At 36.7% G+C, this 25272-nt stretch overlaps 1 protein-coding gene and 1 long non-coding RNA gene across 2 annotated transcripts in view; both read left to right on the top strand.

Moving 5' to 3' along the window:
• The window catches only part of LOC108967671, a 102592-nt gene extending 88323 nt beyond the window's left edge, over positions 1-14269 (top strand). The window contains exon 3 of the long non-coding RNA XR_001993271.1: positions 14059-14269. This is a non-coding gene — a long non-coding RNA (uncharacterized LOC108967671). The remainder of the gene's footprint in view (positions 1-14058) is intronic.
• A 180-nt stretch (positions 14270-14449) lies between these two features.
• The window catches only part of LOC108967659 (band 4.1-like protein 4), a gene marked incomplete at its 3' end in the record, with an annotated part of 72500 nt that continues 61677 nt past the window's right edge, over positions 14450-25272 (top strand). Inside the window, exon 1 of the mRNA XM_018931230.1 lies at positions 14450-14503. Coding sequence (XP_018786775.1) covers positions 14450-14503 — 54 coding nt within the window. The remainder of the gene's footprint in view (positions 14504-25272) is intronic.

The following is a 25272-nucleotide window of genomic DNA, read 5'->3' as shown; positions in this document are numbered from 1 at the left end:
AGGGTAAACTCATTAACTACTGAATCGATTTTGGTAAAATTTAGCACACTGTGTTCACTTTCAACCAACTTAAAAGATAGTACAACATCCAACCTATATTAAAAAAAAAAAAAAAAAAAAAAAAAAAAAAAAAAAAAAAAAAAAAAAAAAAAAAAAAAAAAAAATTAAATCATTGTTTTTTTTTTAATGGAAAAATGTTTGCATTAATAATTTTCAAAATTAAACTTCAGATACAATAGTTGATTATAATGGTATTTAATTTATATCATAGTCAAAGTGGTTGCTGCATCTGTTAGTACAAATTTATATTATCGCCTTCAATCGCCTTTGATACGAGTCTAGGCATTGAAAAGGTTTATACTCGGAAGCTTAACCAAAATATGTTGAGTCAATCCATAAAAGCAGTTGAGATCCTCTAGCATCTAAAAGATTTTAAATCCTTGTTCCTATAACTTTTGCGTTGTTATCGCCACTAACAGCAATGGATGGATGGATGATTCCCATGTGGCAAGTTGTCGATGACAAGACTACCTTCTCTGAATGATTTCTGAAACTCAAATACTTGTGGGCGTATTAAAGTAGACTCCCCAAAATACTTCTGCAGTATCTTCAATGATTTCATAGCCGTGTTTATACTAAATACATATTTTCTAGAATATTCATTGTTTATTTTTTTCTGGTGTTAATCGTCACAATAAATTGACATGTGGATATCAAACGAATATTAAAAAGGTTGAAATAATCCATGAACAATTTTTTTACTGATTGGCTTTGCATGTGAAATTTAATAGGACCAGTCTGGGTCAATTTTGATCAGATGGTAATGTGACCTTATCAATATGTGGCCTGCAGGTCCTTTCGCCATTTCCAGATACTATTCTATTGTCGAAAATATAATCGTGTATTCGAGTAATCACGCCAAGTGGCCACAAGCGTAGACTCGTCTCTTTAAGTTCAGATATTGTCTCCGACTTGTTTAATAGCTTTCTGAATTTTGCGTGTAATGGTGCGTGGAGTACTTCAAAATTAAGAAAAAATCAGTGTCTCAGCTGTGACGAATAGATATTAGCTGGAACACACCAAGTGTCACTGTCAACGAAGTTGAAACATTAGAACAACATAGTTTATACAAGGGACGCCATCAGTTGGCTCCGTGTGGCTCGCGGGGTTCATTTTGTCTAATTTACAACACGAAAAATAATTCCATCAAACATGTTGACTTGCTGTTACATTGTCTGTCGCGCGTTACCTCGCTCGAAACTTACGGAATAATCGAAGTTCGTTCCCTACTGTCTGATATTGCCGCTCCTTTACTTAGCTATAGTTAATATTTCTTTGTTGTTTGTTCAGTATATAATATATATACATATATAAAGTAATTTCGAGTCCASGTATTTTTTTATTTATTTATTTTTTTCATTCTATGAAGCGTAGAACTATGTCGTTGTAATCTATAATAATGTTCTTGTCATGTGGCTACGGACTCTCGGTCTATAGTAAAATGTTATTGAAAACAAAGTCGCCTGAATTGTTTCTTCTATGAATCGAGAGATTTTCACTCATACACACTCATCTCTAAACTCTATACTTTCTGGACTTTAGCTAATTAGTTATGTTGTTTAACAAGTTTGGTCCCTCGATAGATGTAAATCTTTTGAGGTAAGTCTTTCGAACTATGGTTGTGAGGGGAAATTCTAAATGTAGAGGAATGGCGAATCGAATACGTCCTTTGTATTCAATGCGCCATTTTCTCTGCTCGCTATTTCTGCGTGCTCTCTTCTTTTATAAAAAATTTTTCTTGTGAAAGTTAACGACTTGAATTCACAGGTATGCGTATACCTTTTTAAAATGTGGAACCCTTTTCTAAACTTTGTATGATGCGATGTGCAATAAATGTCAAAAATGACAAAGAAAATACATATATTTTTGGTTGTAAATACTTCAGAGTTGAAATAAAATGTAACTGCCTTGAGAAAGTCGAAGCAGTTCGAAATCAAAAGGTGATGTGCTTTCTTGACGAAGTCTGCTCTTTCTCTACTTTCCAAAAACAGACCGCGAAACAGGTTGCGTGAGCAAAGAAATAATACGGTTTCATCAACTTTATTTCGCCTTTCATGCTTGTTAATTTGTTAGAATGCTTCACTATTTATTGAATTTAGTTGGACAACGTTTTTCAATTGTTTATAAACTTAATAATAAAAATAGTTATATTAATGAACCAACAGTTGCCGCATTTTGTCCGGGGTAAACTCCTTAACAACTGAACCGATCCTTGCAAAATTTAGCAAATTATGTCCAGTTTTATCTAACTTAAAAGATAGCATAGCTTATACCTCACTTATGTCATATATCAAAGCAAAACAATACTTTACTTCGAAGCTGTCAAGAGTTTAAACTTTACCTTCATTTGGATAACATTTTCTTGTCGGATTGGTCGATTCAGCAAAGAATTATGAATCCGCAAGAAAGTAAGGATTGCACGCTTGAAAGCTTCGAAGAATAAACATATTAAGTTAAACGTATGAAATCCCTTGAAGAAGAACTCGGATATTCAAGCAGTTTTTTTTGGACCATTTTTAACGAATAAAGAGATAACTGATCGAGAAAGAAAATAAAGAAGAGAAGGAAATGACAACAAATGAGTTTACTGAGTATTTGAAACGAGTTGTAATAGAACACTTTTAAAATTATTTATTTATTTTTTTTTCGTTTTGGGAACTGGTATTATCTCAAAACCCGTAATTTTTACTGAAACGTTTTCATTACTTCTCTTCCTACTTCTTCGCCATACAACTGAAAACCTTGAAGTACAAAGTTCCACATCAATATTTCAAAGAAGAAGTAAAAATGTCAGTACCAGAATCAGTTCCATACTTCAACAGGCTCGCAGAGACTTGTTTCGAATTGCTATTTGCACATAATTTATTTTTGGAAATCAACTGTCTAAATTATGGATTAATAAAAATGTAACACTGCCCGTCTTGCTTTGGGGTAATATGAACCTTGTACACATTATCGTAATCAGCAATATTTTATATGCGAGAGAACAACGCGCAACATATCCACTTGCAAAAAAGCGAAGCAGAGTGGAACAACATTTTTATCATCATCAACATTGAAACATTGTGTCATCATTATTATCTGCAAAGTCATCAGCGCTGTCAACGCCTTTATCAAGACGAAAAGCCAACCGACGAGTAACGGCAACAATGTGACGCGCAGCGGTGACAATGACAGCAAGAGCAACCACAACGCTAGCAGCCAGACTTACAGCGGCGAACGAGCTGAACGGCGATATTACTGGAAAAATAATACTAAAAGCAACAACAAAAAATAAAAATAAAAACAAAAACAAAAAACTGTGACAACGACCACAACATGTCAGCCATTAAAGCCTGCGGTACATTCTAGGAAGCAGAAAACAACAAACTTAGACACGCCGCGTCCAAAGCAGCGAGCGAGGCGGTGTGTAAGGCAGGAGGTATTACAAGTGCCTTACAATTGCTGGTTGACGCTCCATTTATATATACGAGGAGGGATATTGTCTGCGTACGACTTTAAAACCGCTGACAAGCTCACGCTCCCTACGCGCCATGGCAGATTCCATTCCGCACGCACTGCCGCGCAGCCTGCAGCTGGAAGCGCAAATAATAATAATAATAATAAGGAGTTGCGAAACACGGTTGATATAATATATGGCAGTGTATTGTTTTGCGCGCGCGAAGCAACAGAAGATGCAGAGAAAAATGTTGCAAGAATAATGCGCTGGTGTACGTGGCGCTTATGAGCTATAAAATATAGGAAAATAACGGGCGAAAATTCTAGCTGCATATTTGTTCATTCTTTTAAAGGCGCAGCTGGGCCACTCAACAATAGCTTATGTCATGCATCTTTATATGTGTGCCTTTGCGTCAACTGGGATGCGTCGCCGGGTCTCCAGCATCTTGGCTGTGGCTGCTCACTGAAGTGTTAGTCGTAATAACCATTTCGAGCTTATGAAATTCATGAATCACACACATATGCCTGCCGAAGGGCAACTTTATTTGCACATTTTCATTTGGTTGAAAGCAAAAAAAAAAAAACGCATGTTTGCTTCCCCCAATTTTCCACATTCTTTCGTTGCCACAACAAACGTTCGACGAGCTCGGAGTTCATTCATATCTGTGATATATCACACCTAATTTCAAAGCACCCCCATCCCCTACTTACTCATACCAGCTGCTGGCAAGAAGCCGAAAAAATGCTAGCCTACATCTAGGCGTTCATGCCTTTTTTCCACACCATGAACTCGGCGCTATAAAGATGCCGCTCTTTGCCCATTTGCCATATTTCCTTCTCCATTTTTTGCAATTTATGAATGATTTCTGCAAGCTCACACATATTTCACGTAGCTTCTTGCTAACGGTTGCTATTATCGTGCAAGAAATGCTTGCAGCTGAGCGCTCGTCTCAGTTGTGCCAGTGAAAAAGTGGCACAAAACGCCAGTTAGGTCTAATGGAAATCTTTACTAAAAGACTAGCAGGGAGCACATATAAAAAACAATACATTACTCTAGTTGTTGTTGTTGCTTTTTGTTTACTTCAATTTCTCGAATTTTTGTGAGTGATTCTAGCAGTCGTCTTGGAGTCCTATTTTGATTCATTGGTCATTTGGCTTGTGTTTGGCATAGTTTTATCGCAAATCCATCACTGTCGCTTTCTTGCTTATCTTAACGGCACTTCGGTGCCGAAACATACATATATACATATGTAGAATGTGTTTGCTCCATATTACTTCATTATATTAAAGCTGCTTTCATATTAGTGTGAATTTCACCCTACATTTGTTGCGTTTCCTTTCAATTTATGTTCGTATTTATGATTTAAAGTCTTTCAAATGGAGGCTGCAACATGTTTCCAAACAAAGTTTTCCATTTTTTTTTTCTTTCCGTGAAACTAAAAGTTACGAAAGAAGAAGAAAAAAAAACTTTTTTATCCTTGGCTCCGCTCGGTTAGTCTTCTATATATCTACCAACTTGTCAGTCAGTCTCTCTGTATTTGGCGTTTCAGCGTATGTGTTTGAATCGGAGACCCCAACTGTTATTAGATCTTTTAATGATGTCAAAACAACAGAAAACATCCAAGCAGTCTATAGAAAAATAGCAAAAAGAAAAAAACTGATTTGTGTATCAGTTGTCGTGGAGACACATGTGTGAATGACATGCTCAAATAAATAAAAGCAAAGCATTGCCAGGTGAAAGGACAGCGCCAGATACTCTGCACAATTACCCAGCCATAAAACTGGTTTTGGAGTGTGTGCTTTAATACAACCAGCACTAGATAAGTACTTTCTCCGTAACAGCTTACAGAAAATATTTTTCAGTAGATAGAAAGATAGAAAAACATTTAAATCCATAAAATTGTGATAGGATAAAAAAGCTTGTTGACAATTTTAGAGAAATGATTATCGAAGACGATTATTGTGCACGTTTATCACAAATTTTATAACAACTTACAACAGTAAGACTAGCCTCTCCCTAGTTGAAGGGCTTCTAACAGGACATTGCTCTATTGGCGTCCATGCTGTAAGGCTGGGAACTCTACCAGACTTCATCTGCGGAAGCTCTTTGGAAGAAAATGAGTCTTTCTTGACTGTTCCATGTTTGGGAGTTAAAGTCTGAAACACTTGGGAACTTTTTCCTTTACATATTCCACCAAACTGGCGGGAGTTGAAATTCAACGCCTATACAAAATTTTAATTGGCTGCTAATCGTTTTGCAAATTTATAAGTTCCCACAGAGGAGTTCTTCTGTTCTGTGGCTTCACAAAGTACTACATATAGCAGTCCACATGCGATCTCTCTAGATAAGACATCTAACCTTACCTACAACTTAACGATCCAAAGAAAGTTAAATCGAAAAAAAAAGTTGGAGCTCGAATAAAATTTAAGTCAGTTCGGATAATGTTCAAGCGGATATTGTGTCATAAGTCATTTAACTCTCAGGACCTTCTTGGAATGAGACATTTTTAAGCGTTGAAACAAATAACCAAATCTATCTCTAAGAAAAGCACAACAGAGCCAATATAGAAACAGATCGCCAAATTAGGCCAAATGTCAAGAATTTGCCTAATGCTTTTATAACGCTCTTCATATTCATATTTCGTAAAAATATCGGACAATAAGGTTATACGTTAAACCCTTAGAAAATAGCGAGGTCCACAATCAGATATCAAAATCGTCGGGATGAGATCTCTAACTTTTGCTTTGATCAAAAATAAAGCAAATCATTAATATATGAGTAATTGGCAAATAACTTCAAGTTCTGAAACAAAAAACGTGTGTAGTTTTAAGCTGAGAAAACTGTATTTTACAAAACATCGTCTAAGGTTTCATTGGAAAAAGAAATGTGAAACTCGGTCGCATATCTGATGATACTATATATTCAGTACTAACTTCAAACTCAATTAAATAGAAAGTAGTTGGCACATTGGTTACTTTTAAATCACATTAAGACTAGTTTTCATAATTATCTATCAAAAAGACCCGATTCGGCAAGTCACTCGTCATCCCCGTCCAGATATATACTTATTACTTATTAGTTACTTACAAACCAATTAAAGACCAGTTTGCACAATTTTAGTTTAAAATTCATACTTATTTATTTCTTCGTTTTGAAAAAAATTTGATTAAAATAATTTGTTGGTGGGTATTTGCTTGCAAATATATAAATATATTTATATAGCTTACATGTTTAAATTTGTATACTATATAATTATGTGGATAATCATGCCTCCCGCTTCCACTCTATTAAGCCCAAATTATGACTGTATATTGCATCAATACGACTCTTTTCAAACTTCTTTTGTGGATATGAGTCACTCGGCTATAGAGTTACATCATTAAACTAGTTTCCGCATCACGCAAACATACACACTTAAAATGCTTCCACGTATCTAAATTCGAAACTTCGTAAGCTCGTTGTCATTCAATGCATTTTATTTCAGCCGCTATTTTCGCTGTTGCAACTAATGAGACTTTTTGTTGCTTTCATTGGAAGTGGCGGCAAGCTTTCACACACTCGTCATGGAGTATCATCGCGTTGCATAGGCGACCTAATGAAGTTGATTTTATTTTGCAGCGCTAATTTGATTAAAAAAGGCAAATACGTACTCAACTTCTCTGCCACTAAATTCAACAAAAGTAGTTGCATGGTTGAAGACTTGAAGGCATGCAATTGGTGGCAAGGTGTTAAAAGTGACAAATTTCTATTATATCCATTTGTCTATATTGCGCTTTTGTTCCGCATTTCTTTCAACCCCATAGAAGTTGCTTCGTGAGCCACCTGCCAATTTTGTGGAATTTTTTTACTTTTTTAAGCACTTTTTCCACAACAAAACTAGATACTTTCGGTTTCCAAATTCTTTAATTATAGGCAAAATTCTCTTTCTGTGTTCAAAAATAACAAGATTGTTTTTTATTTCGAAAATTCCGAAAACCTAGAGTTTTAAGAATAAATTAAAAAATTTAAAATCACGAACAAAGTTTTACTATTTTTTTTTGCTCAATTTAAAACCGGCCATTATTTTATGGATTATTTAGTATATCTAAACTATATTTTGATACACAGTCAAGAGCGCAGATAACAATTGTTAAGCATTCTTCTTTGAAACCCTCTAATGTCTTCTCCGGGGTATGTTTGGAGCAAGAGTAAAGAGAATACGGGAAAAATTGTATGTAAACAAGTAAGGAAGGGCTAAGTCCGGGTACAGGCGAACATTTCATGCTTTTGCAACTTACGTGAATCAAATCCCTACACTTTATGGTGTCAAACGTCAACCTGAGCATCGAAATCCAAGCAATTTCATATACTATACATATACTATATATATCTAACATACTGACAGAGTTGTGCTAGTATCGACCAGATTTTATCTATTTTTCCCAATAGCACAAACTACTAACATGTCACGTACTAAAAATCGAATCATCGAAACTGATATCGAAAATTCTTATATCAGTTATAGGGGGCGGAAGTCTAGTTTCTGTTCAAATTTATCTATTTTCGGCACAGAGATACACTGTCATTAATTAAACACGCTCTCTCAATCTTATTGAGATAACTCACATATTAGCCGATATATGCGGTACAAAGTCACCTGGAAGTTCGATTATCCATATATTAGTTATATGGGGGCTAAAGGAAGTATTTGTTCGATTCAACCCATTTTTGATATAAAGACAAACCATTGTCAGAGATGTACTATCCATGAATTTCAATTATATTATATATCTCAGACCCTGGTCCTTTTCAAACAAAAGTGAACTATACATAGGTTCCTGAGTCCAAATATTCGGTAACTAGGCAAGCATTAAAGACATTATTCGTGCGAATTTTAATGGCGTTATATTAATTGTTTCTTGATTTGTGCACAGGAAACTGAACGAACCATGTGAAATTTAAAGTTGTGCTATATGGGAAGTAGGCGTGGTTATTGTCTGATTTCGCTCATTTTCGCAATGTAAAATTGGAATATAAACGCAATGATACATACGAAATCTCGTCGAAATCGGTTCGTCGGGTTCTGAGATATGGGATTTTACCTAAAAGTGGGCGGTGCCACGTCGATAGTCAAATTTTTACCTGGAACCAATAAAACATTGTCCAACCATTTCGGAGGCGAATTCTTGCGCCTTTGGTCCATTTCATTACTGATTTATCGCGCTTTTAGTGTAGTTTTGAATAGCACCGTTATATGAGGAGGGGACGGGGTTTTCACCTCACCGATACTATAAAAATGGGTATCCGATTTCATCCCATCGGTAGGAATTCTTGTAGTTTTTGCGCTGGGCGTATTTCATTCTTGTAGCTTTAGCGGTTTAGGAGATGTATACATTAAACTTATTAGCAGGCGGGGCCACGCCCACTGGAAAAAAGAATTATCCATAGGCGCCCCTTGCAACTGGGATCACTAATACCAAATTACAGCTTCATATCTTAATTAAGTGCTTAGTTATGGCACTTTATAGGTTTTCGGTTAATTTCGATTTGTGGGCGTGGCAGTGATCTGATTACGACCATCTATGAACTCGAACTTTTTTTGTACTAAGAAACCCTACACGTGTTTTATTAAGGTATTGCACTTTTTTCTAAAGTTACAGCTTGCACGGACGGACGGACAGACAGACAGTTAACCGGATTTCAACTTTTCTCGTCATCCGATCATTTATATATGTATAACTCTATATCTTATCTCGCTTAGTTTTATGTGATACTTATAAGTGTTAGGTGAAAAAAAAACTATAATATTCTGTAGGAACTGGTTGCAAGAGTGTAATAACAGATTTTTGGATATAATGAAGTCGATATAACCTTTTAGGCCTTTCCAGCTGTATACTAAGCAAATAATGTTTGTTTTACTATCAATATATTGTTGTTGTAGCAATGTAAAATGTCGTTTTCCCAAAGATATTTTGTTGAATGCTACAGAGTTGGCAACCCTCGGAAAAAAGTGCGGATCCCTTCCAGTTATAGAGACCCGACAGTCATGGAATCTTCACTATACATGTGGTAATTACTAGAACTTCATAGTAGCATTTTATCCATATGGAAATGAGCCCTCAATCAGAACAGAAGCGTGCAAAGCTTTTCAAAAACTTAAGATCGGATGAAACCAATGTAATATATTTAAGTTTGTTTGCTATTTTGCTATCTCAGCTGGCTACTATTGTTTTACTTTTCAACTGTTTTTCTCTTTAATAAGTATAACCCTTCACGGACCAAGCAGTTGTAATGAAAATTCAAATCATTGCCCTAATCAAGTGTTACAATTTCTTTTCAACATTTTTCCATGTCAACAATACTGCAAATTCGATTACATTGTGTGCCATATTTTCGAAGAAAAATAAGTGAAACAGCTGCCGCACAACGCTTGCAACAAAGCCGAAAATCGAAATAAGAGCTGCAATTTCGCTGCAACAAGCACTACCATGGACGCAGGCTACTTCAATTTCAGCATTAAGAGCGGCATTGGATACTAGCGATTATTTTGAAAAAGTGGGTCGTTTGGTCATTCAAATTTACTGGTGATTTCAGCGCCACCAGTAACAATAAGAGGCCACCTACAACAGGCGCTCAAGTGTTTGAGCGCACGGCTTCCCTCCTCCAAGTTGACTTATTTACGAGTAAAAACCTATGAGTATGTATGCAAGCAGGAAAATTCGCTGCGGATATCCAGAGCGGCGGCTACGAGTATTTTCACTCGCGCGAGCCAAAGGGCGAGCCAAGTGCTTGTGCACTTAGAATTCGTTAGCGAAATGCCACGTTTGCGATTTGGCCTGATTTTTTAAGTGGTTAATTAACTTTTCGTGCTATTTCTGGCAGTTGTTGCTAGTAATAAGCTGAAAAAATAACAACAGCAAGCAAGTGCTGGTAATAAATAAGAGAAGTCGAGCAGTAATTTCTACACTTATCCGTTGCTTGCTGGCTGCCGCTTTCATTCTAAAGCCAAAGTTCCGGCAGTCGCTTAATCCACGAAAGCCGCACGCATTGTGCACCCTTCCCCCTACGCTTGGCGTCTACACTCGCAGGTAATAGTAAATTTACTCGAGTAGAAGTCGTCCCGCTCATGTTGCAAGTGCCGAGTGCGCGCCAATTGTCGAGTGTAGCATGCACCAATTGGCGCGCTGTAACTGCCACACTTACCACACTGCTTGCAACAAGAAATATTTATTATTTACATACACATACATACACATATGTATGCTTAAATTCAAGTTGTAGCAAATATTTTCGTATTTGCCACACTAAGCATGCTTATGACTATGCCTGCCTGCACTTATGAGTGCTTAACTATGTACTTAAGTCCAACTTGCTAGCTGCGGCACAGCAACAATTGTTTGCGAATTTTTCTCACGCGCCGCCAGAGCAAGTAAATAAACACAGAATTAGTCTCAAGCAAACGGAGAAAATAAATAATAATTATGCGCGCAGTAAGCGCCTGTTTGTTCTAGGCGGTGTTATTTACGATTCTTGGCGCGAATAACATACTATATGTATATTTGCATTCGCACACAAGTTGCCAGTAATTCTAAAAAATGGAAACAACATAAAATTAAACGATTTTGAGTGCCTAACTGCTTTTATTTGCTGTTTATAAAGGGTGTTTTTTTAGTCAAGTAGTTCTCAAATAGCAATACTGAAAGCTCCGTCAGGATCGGAAGGGACCGAGCAGTTCGAAACCAAACGAGATTTTAGAAAGGGGACACCCTATCGATCGACTTTTTCAATCTACTCCTGGGGAAATGAATTCGAGCTGCAGATTTCAATATAGTTCTGCTTCTTCAAACCGTATAAGGAAGCGAAGTCAACGGGTCTGGTAGCGAACGAAGGCGAAACGTTATCCAAATAAGAGTCGACTCGCAGCTTGACGGACGCGTCACCGTTGACAGTCATAACTTCGAAGCCGTAGATAATTTCGTCTATCTTGGAACCAGAATTAACACCAACAACGAGGACAGTCTCGAAATCCAACTCCAACTCCAAGGATCGCTTTTGCTGACAGGTGGTACTTTGGACTGAGAAGGCAATTGAAAAGTAAAGTCCTATCTAGGCGAACAAAGACCAAACTATACTGATTCGGCTTTGCGAGTTTTAGAGAGAAAAGTTCTGCGGAGGATTTATTATTCCATTTATTTCAATGGAACGATAAGCTGTGGAGACATTGACACAGTTTAGCGAATTAAGAGACTGCAGCTTTGAAGGTTTTTCATGCAGTACCCGCCGGAGGAAGCAGAGGAAAAGGAGGACCCCAACTCCGTAGGAAAGATCAGGCGTCAATCGTCTCAAACTTATCTGCATCAAAAGCGACTTCACAAAACCCCACAAAAAATTGTCCAGGGGTGTTAAATCACACGATCTGAAAGTACACGCCACAGTTCCCCGATGTGTGAAAATGTACTCACCAAAAGTTAGCTGCAAATAAATTGATGTTTCATTAGCTGCATAGCTTGTTACCTAGACTTGCTTGAACCAAAGGTCCTTCATAGGATTATTTTTCATGGACTGTATCATTATTGCTGGTTTAGTGTTTGAAAAAATATGGACCAGTGATTCTCTCTGCCCATAGAGCACCAAAAGCAACTTTTTGAGAATCTAGTGGCGTCTGCAGGATGACTTAAGGTTTATCATCACTCTCACAGCGATAGTTTTATATATTAACGCCCCCATTCAACTTAGTTTCATGGCTGAAGGAGAATTACGTGTGAAAATCGCAATCACACGTCGAAAAAAACACCCATTATTATGAAAACAAAACAGCAAAGCCTCACAAAATATTTATTAGAACAAGTATGGCTTATAACACCTCCGTCTACATAATAATTTTATATATTTATTTGCACACTTACACACAGTGCTGGATTTTTTCTAGGTAGGGTGAGAAAATTCTTTTAAATTTTGTACATTGCACACTTTGGTACATACACACATTCAAGAAGTACATACATATGTATGTACATACTCGTTTATCGATGCAATATCGTTCTAATTTCCGCGCGCCTGTCGGTGCAATTTATTTGTAGGATTGGTCAAGCCTTGAGTTTGATATTGTTTGGTTGAATACAACATTGTTGTCAGAGATGCAGACAAATTGTACGTATACATATGTACATACCTGTATGTATACATGTGCTGCTTGCTGCTAAAGCGACTGTCTGCGTCTTTCAGCTCAAAACCACATTAGCGGTTCAAAAACTCCTTCTCAAACTCGATTTTTAGGATAGCCTTATGCTTCTAAAACGGTGTCTCTTTAAGGTTTCCTTTTTTGCCGGTGATCCAAGTAGAAGCACTTTTTACAATACCCCTTCTTTGATACGTCTGAATCGCATCAAGATGTCTTGATATGTTTGTTTAGTCTTATTTGGCGTTTCATTATGGAAATAATTACGCCTGAGCAACGTTTACAAGACTTTATACTTTATTACGAAAATTCACATTATGGAAAGAATGTGCTTCGCTCAACTTATGGTCAACATAGTCGTCCTACTGAAAGTACTATTCGCAACATCATCACCCATCTTGAGACCCAGCATTCATAATTGAACAATATTCTACCAAAAGACCACGTCTAGCATGCAGTGAAGAAAACTTGGCATCATCCTTAGCTGAGAGTGTAGTGTACGTAGCCACTCGGACTGACTTATGTTACGATTTGCCGCATTTTTCATCGAGATTTTAAGTTGAAAATGTACAAAATACAGCTTGTCCAAGAACTACTATTTGGTGCCTCGAGATCGCAGCAACATTTACTTTCGCAAGACAGCGCCACTACCCACAAATCGCATCAATCAACGGATTTATTGAGAGAACACGGATAATTTCACAATTCGGGCCGATCTATTGGCCACCAAGATCGTGCGATATCACAGAAGACTTCCTTCTGTGGGAATATGTAAAGTATGTGTAAAGTCTACGCGAACAATTCCGCGTCGATTCAGTTCTTGGAGCAAAACATCATGCGTGTTATCAGTCGAAATGTTCAAACGAGTCATCGAAAATTGGACGTAATGCAAGAACCATCTGAGACGTAGCCGAGGGCAACATTTGAAAGAAATAATCTTCAAAAAGTAAATGCCATTGAAGTTTCTGTGTGTTTTCTTTGAAAAAGTAGGGAGACTGGATATGGACCATCCTATAATAGGAAAAAGTAACGCGGAGCCAAGACTGACGAATACAGAGGCTGGGCCGTCACGGTTTTAATTTGGCCAAGAAGTCACGACAAACTAAAAGCGTCAAACTCATTAAAATACATCTAACCATAGGGGCTGCTACAGGCAAAGTGTGCAATAAATGCAACTCGAAATTTTATCGTATTTCAGGGGATTCAGGGAATCGTATCAAGAGTACTTTTGTGGAAATCAGTTCAAAAATAAATATGCATTGTTCTTCAAAAGCAGTTCAGCAACTAAATTCTTCTTTATATACAATAAATGTTTCTTATAAATACACATACACATATATACAAATAACATAAAATTTTCAACTCATTCTAATCGTATGATCTCTTTTTCGCTTATTTGCAGATTCACCCGAAGAATGCTACGAATATCCATTGCAAAAACGAGAAGCATGATTAATATGAGTTCGATTAGCACAAATGTGGTGAAATAAATAAGAATTAAGTGAAACCATAATCAATAAAGGCAGGAGAAAGACACACATACACATATATAGAAATCATAATTTACCACGAAAGAGTGCTTTACTCTTAACTTATAAAGTCAAAAATTACGCGATTAAGTGTGAAAATGTGTTCGATTTCGAAGAAAGTAAATGTTCATATGTGAGTGGGCTTTATTTAATGTCAGAGTAAAAGCAATCGAGCGCTGTGTATATGTAAGTGTGTATATATGATTTAGTAGCAGTTCAGCGCAAAGCAGCAAGATGAATTGCCTCTGTCGCCCCTCGCGGATCATGTCCGTGCGCATCAATCTACTGGACGAAACGGAATTCTTACACGAAATCAAGGTGAGTGGACTCTAAAAATTATTGAAATAGTTACCTATGACAATCAGTCTAAATATACATATCTATCGGCAGTATTAAAGAAATGGAATCAATTTCTAAATAAATAAGCTGACGAGTATTTATAGCTCGTTAATGATGATATATTATATGTATGTATGTACCATACAAGCGACCGGGCTTAAATAAAAATTGTTCAAAATGATATTTAAATGTTTGTGATTGTTGTTGTCATGTTGTCACAAAATAAAAATAATATGTTTTTTATTTTTTACACTTATACACATACACATTGTCATATTTAGCGGCTTTATGTAAGCAACAAAAGCCTTTGACATTTGCTAACCGATTGATCAGTTAGTCAAAGTTCTTCTCAAATTCTGGTTTCAACACTTCGTTGCGATATAAAAAATATAATGTCTATGAAAAAATTGTTTTTAATATCCAAAGTCAAAAATATTTTAAAATGACTGGTCTCCCTTGACATGTATTTCTTAGATCATTTTAAATACGCCAAGTACGTTAGATCCACTCAGTGCTGAAAAAAAATGTGGCAATAAAAGCAAAATTTAATAGATATTTAAACTTTAAAAGGCTGTTGGTTCTTACAAAATTACAGGAAGGCTCTATAGATATTTTTGAGTTCAAGTTTCTAAATTATGTTTGCAACATTATTATGATCTCTATTTAAGAACTCTGTGGATTCAAGAAGCAAATTACGAAATGATATCACAAATAATACTTTTCAAGAAGTATCTTTAACAAGTAAGGAAGGGCTAAGTTCGGGTGTCACCTAAGAATTTATACTCTCGCATGACAAGTTTCATCAAGATATCTCAATTTTTACTCAAGATACAGCTTGCACGGACGGATGGACAGACGGACGGACGGACGGAGAGACAGACATCCGGATTTCAACTCTACTCATCACCCTGATCACGTTGGTATATATAACCATATATCTGACTATTTTAGTTCTAGGACTTACAAACAACCGTTCTGTGAACAAAACTATAATAGTCTCCTTAGCAACTTTGTTGCGAGAGTATAAAAATGTATAATTTAAATAGCTTTTTGTTGTAGATATAGGGTTATATAAGATTTTGTGTTTTCGTTGAAAAACTAAATTGGGTCCTTTGTAAAGGACCAATTTAAGGGGTTAGGGGTAGTCAGAATTTTAAAAAAATATTTTTTTTTGTTTTTGCTTTTTCGTTAAGTGTAATATCTTAAAAATATTCTCATATTCTCTGAAAATGTCACGTTGATCCGATAATTAGTTTTTGAGTTATTCGACAAATAACAAAAAGAGCTCAGGCACTTCAAAGCGCTAGTCTGAAACTTTCAACGCGTTTTTCTCAAAACAATGTTTTTAATGGAATTTGTACAGCTTTCAGATCGAAGGATTTTTATTTTTTCAAAATTTCGATTTTTCTTGTGATCTTTTTGTTTCCATTTTGTTAATTTTTGAAAAAACAAAAAATCCTTCGATCACGCCCATTTATAAAACTAATTTTTTTGTCCGATTGATTTTAGATGAATCTAAAAGGGCTTATGGTTGTCAAAACAAGTACCTTTGTTTGGAACTGGGTCAACACAAACAACTATAACTTTGGAAATAAAATTTTTTTTGACTCTTGACTTCAAGTCAACACATTCTATTATAATTCCATATTACTACTTTTGTAAAATAACACGATTTGATTGCAAAAAAAAAAAAAAAATACTGGAAATCCTCATTTTTTCGTGCCTCTGACTACCCCTTTCCCCTTAATAAAATTAGATATATATCTATTTAAAATAAGTTCATTTCCACCCAACTGCAATTTTTATTGCTAATCTCCCTCAATTTTGCAGAATTCCGGAAAATTGTTGAGATATATTTTGTCCAGCGTTGCAACCACAACAATCCATATTTGGGATTTCTTTTCTTTGGCCTCTACGACCACTTCAGTTGTTCTTGGTATATTCTAATTGCATACCTTACACTTTTCAGAGATGACAGTTTTTTCGTATAAATCGTGAGACTTTTTCCAATAAATAATAACCAGAGCATTTGTTGTATTTTGAAGAACCGTTAACACATCCAGGACTGACATTTCACGCTCTAACGCTGAAGCTTTGGATTTACCGTGAGGTGTGCAGGCGTTGGTCAGCAATCTGAACTTGTGCGAGTGCAAGTTCCTTCGGCCCCACAACTAACTTTAAGAGTTCCTCCAAACTACTTGCACTTAGCAATCTCTGAACTAGTTGCTCTTAGTAAAAATTTTGACGGGACACTGTCCTCTAAGCTAAATATTAGGTTGTCAAAAAAGTCTTGCGGTGTTTTCGCTAGTTGGCGCTAAGAGCGCGTAGTTCTAGATTTATTCGTCGCATCGAGCATGCGCGAGCTTCTACGCATGACCCCATCTTCAGTCAGAGATTTTCCATTAGAGAAGTGATTATAAAGGAATATATCTCGGTATAAAGACACAGTTTTTTCAAATAATTTCGTCCTTCCACGCCATTTAATAGGGTCACTTTTACTTATGACGAATGAGAATTCGCTTTAATTTTTCCAGAAATATTTCCTTGATTTCTCAAAAAACAAGCTTTAGCACACTGGACTTGTTGGTCAAAAATGTACGAGAAAATCTATTTTTTATTTAGCACAAATTAAAATAAATAAAATGAATATCATTTCTGCAATAGTGCTTCAATACACCAATAAAAGAAATCGATTCTGTTGGAGTTATCGAATATGCAGTGCCATTGAACTTGTTAAAACCGCTTAAAAATATTGACAAGATAATTTCGTGGAAGCTAAAGTACACAATAATTTACGTAGCCTCTAATTAAAAATCCGAAAAAAATCACTATTAAAGCCGGTAAATCAAATAGTGTAAATTGTGGGAAAGAAAAGAGCGAAAACATGTAAAAACACACAACAACAGCAACAAACAAAAAGCGACAACAAAAAGCATGTAATCAATAAATATTTGGGAATATAAATTGGCGAGCCGCAAAATCAACACACAACAACAACAACACAAAAACATAGAAGTCTAACACACATTTACATGGACATACATACACACTTTTATCCAACGGGACATGGCAGCTCAAATGAAATAGAAACATGTGCTCGATTAATAACGAAATGAGCCCACAAAATTCGCATTCGAAATAAATCGAAATGCCAAAATCGAATTTGTGGCAAGTCAATGGCTGGCTGGCTGCGACTGCTGCTATGCTGATTGGACACAGGCATGAGTTTGTATGTGTGTGTGTGTATTTTGGGTTGTTGTTGCACATTTCTTTTGTTATTGTCAGCTTGTTGACTTATACATATATTATATGTATATATGTATGTGTGTGTGTCTTCGTTGAGTTGCCTGCCGAAATTATGATTAAATTCCAATTTATTGCATTTACCCCATGTGGCCGCAGCGCTCCCCTCAGCAGCTACAGCAGCTGCAATTCACCGACATTGTGTGCTGCCAGACAAAAATCTGCAACAAAAACAATAAGTTCGTGAAATAATCTTTGAATTATGACCGCAGAGTATGTTTTGTGAACCAATGTGCATGTGTGTATGTGTTTATGTGCGCGAGTGTGTGTGTGTGTGTATGGCGTGTTGGTGCGCTGATAATCAAAGGTATCAACTGTTTCAATGCTGTTTGATTGTGGCTTATGAAAATGAAATATTTTTATTTAATTTATGGACTGCCATAGAAAAGCAAACACATATGAATGTACGTATATCTGAATATGTCTGAATATATGTGCTTGTAAAGCATAAATTTGGCTACAAACGCTGCGTAATTCGGCATTTGTTAGCTTGGCACTTGTGTTATGCAATTTGTACCATTGTGTCAGCTCATTAATGTGTCGATACCGACGCCGAGTCTCTCGATTTCAACACAATCACACACATATCCACACACACACACATGCTCAATGGGTTTGAAAAATATCTCATCATTCAGTTGAATTTCTACATCATTGCCACTAAATCATAATTCGCATTTCAATACCTGTTCACAGTTGGTTGCCGCATGAGATTGCTTTGCCCCCCGGTTCGCTTAAGGGCAGCTCTTTGTCGTTGCCTTGAGGCCTGGCAATGATTAGATGGTGCGCAGTAGGGGCCAAATGTGATTTCGGAAATGAAAATTCATCTGTCGAGGGCAAACTGTGGTCTGTCAAGTGATTGGCGTGTGAGCTCATTTGAATTGGAAGTTGTTGTTGGTGAAATTTATGAATTTATGTCGTTCGCCTGGTATTGACACATGTAATCAGGGCGCAAAATTATGGTATTCTTCAACAAATATTCGGCTCGCTAGCAATCGAAGAGTTAGAGAAAGTTTTCAGTGAAAAAAAAAATTGAAGATGTCATCCAAACACCTTCCTACGAAATCAACGTATTAAATATGACTTTGTTAGATTGACGACAGATTTTAATATCCCTCTCATACTCGTATGCTTCGATGAAAGCTTTCCATTTCCTAAAACACTGACAACCAAGCATGGTATTCCGGTATTAGTCTGTGGGTATACCGTCCTTCGGACCGTTCTCACGATAATTAGTGCTAAGTAACCGGAAAGAACCCGTATATTTATACGGTCAAGGACTATTAACTTGGCATCATGCTTCAAAATTACTTCAAGATTACTTTCTGCCGCTACAACAACAAAAAAACGGCCCTTCGTATGACTTTGACCAACATTGCAGTGACATTGTGATGATTTTGTATATCTCTTTTACCTTTTTGGTTCACTGTTGATATTAGCGGACAAAGTCCTTTGGATCTTAACGAGCGACAGCTCGCTGAATTTGATTCGTAAAGTATTTATTATTGCTAAGATTCGGTGCTCTGATAAGTTAGTGAGCCACATATATACCAGTTGTAGTCCTTAATGGCAGAAAGAGTGCCGCTACTTAGTTCATGAGAGCCAATCATCCTTCAAGTTGGCAGCGCTTGACGAGAATTTTAATAACTTCTGCGTCCTTACTACCGATTTCTCATCCAGTGGAGCCAAATCTTAAATTCTGCTAGCACCATTCTGCAGCTGTGTGGCGCCGCCAGAATGCGAGTCTTACCTCTCGACCTCCCGAAAAAGACTACTACCAAGGCTGAGAACCATATTAAGCGGATTAGTATTCATAACAGATTTAAAACAGCTAAATACATCAGAAGGGAAATTCAGGAATTAAATGGAACCGAAATCAGTACGCGAACAGTCCGACCGCGCCTCCAAGAAGCCGGACTAACTGCCTGTCAACCTGCCAAAAACGGTAAATATGCAACAAAAACGCCTCCAATGGGCGAAACTGCACAAAACCTGGACCAATAGAGATTGGAGAAAATTCAGTAATTTTCAGATGAGTCCAAAGTTAACATCTTCGGTTCAGACGGAATGTCGTACGTTCGCAGAAGAGTTGGTGAACATTTCAGTACTGAGTGTGTCAAACATACCGTCAGGCAGGGGAGGAGTCAGATGATTGGGGGGGTGTTTTCCTATCATGTTGTTGAACATTTGGCCTTTATTGATGGAAATATCAACGCCATTAAATACCAACAGATCTTACAGGAAAACCTGGTCCCTTCAATTGAAATGCCCTTTTCCTATATGGACAACATAATTTTTCAGAACGATTCTGCCAATGCCATCGAGCCAAATCGGTAAGTAACTTTTTTCTATATTATATAACCTTAATAATAATTCATTTTTACAACGACAAGGTTAATACACATTTTAATTTTTTCAGATAAAAAAAATATTTAGCTGAATTGGGTGGCCTGGGAACAGTCCTGATATAAGCCCCATAGAAAACGTTTGGTACATCATGAAAGCGCGGATGACCAAGAAGAGACCAAGATTTTTGTCATAACTTGACCTGAACGAATTAAAAACCGTGATAAAAAAACAAAGGAGGCGCAACGAAATATTAAACCAGGACATTTTGATGTTTCTATTTTTAGAACTAATTTAAAAATAAAAAAAATTCAAGTTTTTATTGTATCGTGTTTAGTTTTGTTAAAATTTTTTATAAGTATCATAGTAGAAATTGAAATATCGGAAATATTTGGTTTCGACTTTTAATAAAAAATGGAAATATTTATTTTGAAAGTTTCTTGAAATTTTTTTTTGTAAATATTAGTCCACATCTCTTAATAAAATCTAATAATAAAACATATCTAAGGGGTTCTCTTTTCTTTCCGCTACTGTAAATCTGATCATTTAGTCGATACTTACCAAACCGCCATTACCCCTAGCTATGTATGTCCAAAGGTCTTTTATGTAAATTCTCCTACAGCCATTAGTCTTGCAAATTTTGGCACGCAATTTTTAGCGAAGTGGCCGATTCAGCAGCATTTGAAACCTTCTTAGAACTTCGGTTATGTACGGCTCATCGAACTGCTGAATCTTGTCCGTTGGCTTTCATATAACAGTCCACATTGGTAGTCCACAATAGAGCAAAATTGGTGTTACAGTCGCTGTGAAGCAACAATGCATGAGAGGGAGAAAGCCCCACAGCACCTGCCTACATGCATATAAGCCATTTCAGGCCTTCTTACTACTCTTTCTTCAGCAATTTGTTTCCACAGCAGTTTTCTGTCCAAAACTACAAAACTACAGGAATGCTCCAAGAGCGTGTTCAAGAGTCTTGTCGATGCCTAATGCCAGTATTTGCAGTCTCTGTAGATCTGCAATTGTGTAAAAGTTTTTGGACAAGTTTTCAGCAGGCGCTCTGGACCTGATGTACATGACCAATATGCTTTTTATTGGAGTTGCATGCAATAGAACAGATACCATTTCCGTTACTATGACAAATTTACGGTTGGAACGCAAGCAGTTTCTATATATATATATAAGCTTTACTTATGTGTATACCTCGGCACCGCATATAACACGTCGCTCAAAGCTTTGCGGTGACATCAAAAACCACAGCAACCAAAGCAATACACCTACGCAACACCAAAAAGACCAGCAAATGACAAACATATAAAACCAGCAAAACAACAACAATAACGGCGTAAGGCAGCCATACGAATTGCTGAAGCAGTACAAATACATTAAGCCGTAGCCGCGTACGAAATTAAAGCCGAGACATTAATTGGCATTAGTGATGGTTGTGCGGTCACACCGAAAATCAACCGTAAACAATAAACAAAGTATATAATTACCCAACACGTAAATATATTTATTAGTAAATGTGAAGGCGTAAAAACATTTCAGAAAATACATCAAATTCATAACAAAATATGAAATTGAAATGTTTGATGGCGACATGATTTGATGCTTAAGCACAGCAGCAACAACAAAAAATAACATGAATGGGTTGCAAATGTTATAATAGGTGGTCAAAAAAGTCTTGCGGTATTTTTATTGAATTTTCAATAAAAAAAAAATAAATAAATAAAACTCCTGCCCAGCTCTTGACCGACGCAACGATTGCTATTATGCCGGTCTGTTTCGACCAATTCAGCGATTTTATCGCAATTTTCGACGACAGGCCTTCCGGAGCGTGGCGCATCTTCGATCACCTCTACACCAGAACGAAAACGTTGAAACCATCGTTGTGCGGTGGAAATGGAAACTGTATCGGGTCCATAAACTGCACAAATTTTATTGGCGGCTTGAGATGCATTTTTGCCTTTATCGTAGYRGTACTGTAAAATATGCCGTATTTTCACTTTATTTTGCTCCATGTTTGCGACGCTATAACTCACGAACGACTTAAAAGAAACGACAATCAATCAAACACGTATTAGCGCGTAAAATGAGCTTTCCAAAAAGGTATAGCATGACCCGGTACGACGAATAACTATGCGCTCTCAGCGCCAACTAGCGAAAATACCGCAAGACTTTTTTGACAACCTAATATATACAGTTATATATTTATGTATGTATTATATATGTACTTGCATAGGTATGGCAGGCACCTGCTTCTGGCACACAGCGCTCTGTGCCCGCCTCCAAACACCCACTTGGCATATATCCATACACATTTACATATGCAAATCTCGGCGGCTGTGACAGCTCTCTGCTGCCAGCATTGCCACCCTTTATTCACCCATCATTTATTGAATTTCAAATTAGACTCAATTGGCCGCAGAGCTTTGCCGCTTTTCCGCCTTTGTTCTGCATGCAGACAAGCTGGCAGTTGCTGGAGGCCGAATTGAAAGCAGGCAATGAATGTGTCTAATATATATGTAGGTCTGTGTGTATTGGTGTTCGCCGGCGGCAAGTCACATTCAAGTTTATCCACCTACTTGACAAGTTCAAATGCCACTTAACTTCAGTCAATGTCGGCGTTTAAGTGGAGCGAGTGGCAAACCTCACCAGCTGTGGTTGTTTTTGCCCATTTTTCTTCCAACTCAAAGTTCAGCCGCCTGTGCGTGCGTTCTCATGCTTTTATTTATTATTAATTTTGTGTAACTTGTTCGGCTTTTGTATTTGTTGTTGGCACATATTTACTATTTTTTCATTTCCATACACTTGCCTTCAATTGCTGTGCTTGGCAAACTTAAGCTCAACTGCTTTTGCTCGCGTCTACCAACCAATCGCCACATAATTATTTATTAACACGAAAATCACTTCACACGCACCACCTTCTGTTGCCACAATGACAATTTGCTATTGTTGTTCTGTGCTTTGTTTATTTTGTTGTACACATTGTGCTTGGTGTGTTGTTCTTTTAATGGTGAAGGGCCTAAAAAAACCTATCAGCGCTACACTTGAGCGGTGGGGTTGGAAAAGAGTTTCGGCTAAAACCACACACATTTAAATATACAAATGTATATCTATGTATACACTCATATGTGTATATGTATATATAATTGTAGGTAATGTATTCACAAGTGTTTCAGTTAAGCTTTAGTTTAAGCTCGCTGTTGTGTCCATAATACTTTGGTACTTATGTATCAGATTAAGAGTGCTTACCTTTCCGTCAAGGATTTTTCCTCTAGTAAAATTTTTTCCATCTAAAAAAGTATTTAAGAGGAGTAGGTACATAATAGCGTAGCTATCGAAAAAATCGTAACTTCGACCGCATTGAGGCTTTACAGGTAGGGTGATCGATTTCGAGGTTCCCCACTTTAATAAAAAATCACAGAAACGTCAAATTTAAAAGAGAGTATTCATTACCATTCGAAAGATCATTATTTGGCATTTATTTTTTGAAGACTACCTTTTTCAAATGTTGGCTGCGGCTACATCTCTGATGCTCCGTTGAGTCCAATTTTCGACGATCCCTTCGAGCATTTCGACTGGTAACTGGCGAACAATATGTGTGCTTTGTTTGCTCTAAGGCCTGAATCGAAGCGAGATTCGTCGCATAGACTTTAGACTTTACATGTCCTCACAAGAAAATGTCTAATGGAGTGATATCACATGATCTTGATGGCCAATCGAACGCCCTTAAATTTGAAATTATTTGCTCACCGAAGTGTTCTCTGAATAAATCTATTGATTGGTACCTTGTGTGGTAAGAGGCGCCATCATAATGAAACCAAATATCGCCCAGATCACGAGCTCCAATTTCAGGCTTCGACGGTTATCATGTCGCGATAGTTTGAAAAAATGTGTTGATTCCATACAAGCACTTGATTCCGATTGATCCGTTTCTATGGCAGCTATACGCTATAGTTTTCCGATACTGGCGATTTCCACAGATGATCAACATTTTGGGAAAAGAACGTGTACAAAATGTCATCGATCTTTATATTTAAAACTGAAGGACTAGCTCGACAGTCGGTCTGACAGTTCTGATCTTTTATGGAGATATTGTTATTTATATAATAATTCGTAATTTCTTCAGAATGTTACAAACTTCGTTATAAACCCAATATGTCCCCTTCATGTTGGGCTTGCTTCAAATCAGCAGTCAGCAGTCGAAAAAATCGTTTCATATTTTGTCAAAAATTTTATCTGGGAAGTTGAAAAAAGATACAGCTGTACAAAATTTTTTTGAAATTTTTGTATAAAATAGGGAGGAATGTCTCGCAGGCCACCAATGATGGTTTTTTTTTTGTTTTGTGAAGTTTACGGGGACGATGCTGTACCAGTTCGTGTAGTACAACATTGTTTCGTTCGCTTCCGTTCTGAAAATTTTGATTTGCATGAAATTTGATGGAATTTTTTCACTGATGGAATGTCTCTAGCAGAAGAATAGCAAAAAGTGGTCATTCAAAAAGGTACATATTTGTTAATTTATTTTTTATTATAAATACGAAACAAAAAGTTGAAATTCGGTTAGAAGGGCGAAAATACTTTTTATAGTACTCAATATTATAAAGGTAATAGTGGTTTTTTGAGTAGTCTTCTGCTTTTTTACAATGGAGCAACTAGGGAATTCGCTTTAAGTCATACAAAGTTGCAAAATTTTAAATTTTAGAGAGACTTTTTTATTTTCGAACCAATGCGATTACTGTCTTGGAGTTTGAAAAACTTTAGAAACTTTATATTTGGATTTTCGTCCATATACCGAATGACATTCAGCGACAATTCAGTGAAAGAGACTATTAATAAAAGACTTTTGATAAAAATTTTTGAAATCAGTCTATTTTATGGAAAGCAAATCTCGTATTTATTGCCTACAGACCATAGTAAGTCTTTCTGTTGCTTATAAGAGAGCGACTAGACAATGTACATAGATAACACAACTACACGCAAAATTTTTTCCGTTTTGTTTGGCTGCTTTCAAGTGCCAAAATTACCAATTTATTCAAGAAAATATTGAAAATCTCTTTTGTTTATGTTATTTGTAGTATTTTTTTTTGATACTTTTT

The sequence above is a fragment of the Bactrocera latifrons genome, unplaced genomic scaffold (assembly GCF_001853355.1).
Source record: "Bactrocera latifrons isolate USDA-ARS-PBARC rearing strain unplaced genomic scaffold, ASM185335v1 scaffold_194, whole genome shotgun sequence".
Lineage (NCBI taxonomy): Eukaryota > Metazoa > Arthropoda > Insecta > Diptera > Tephritidae > Bactrocera > Bactrocera latifrons.
The sequence above is the reverse complement of the archived record's forward strand: the minus strand, read 5'-3'. Positions and strand labels throughout refer to the sequence as shown.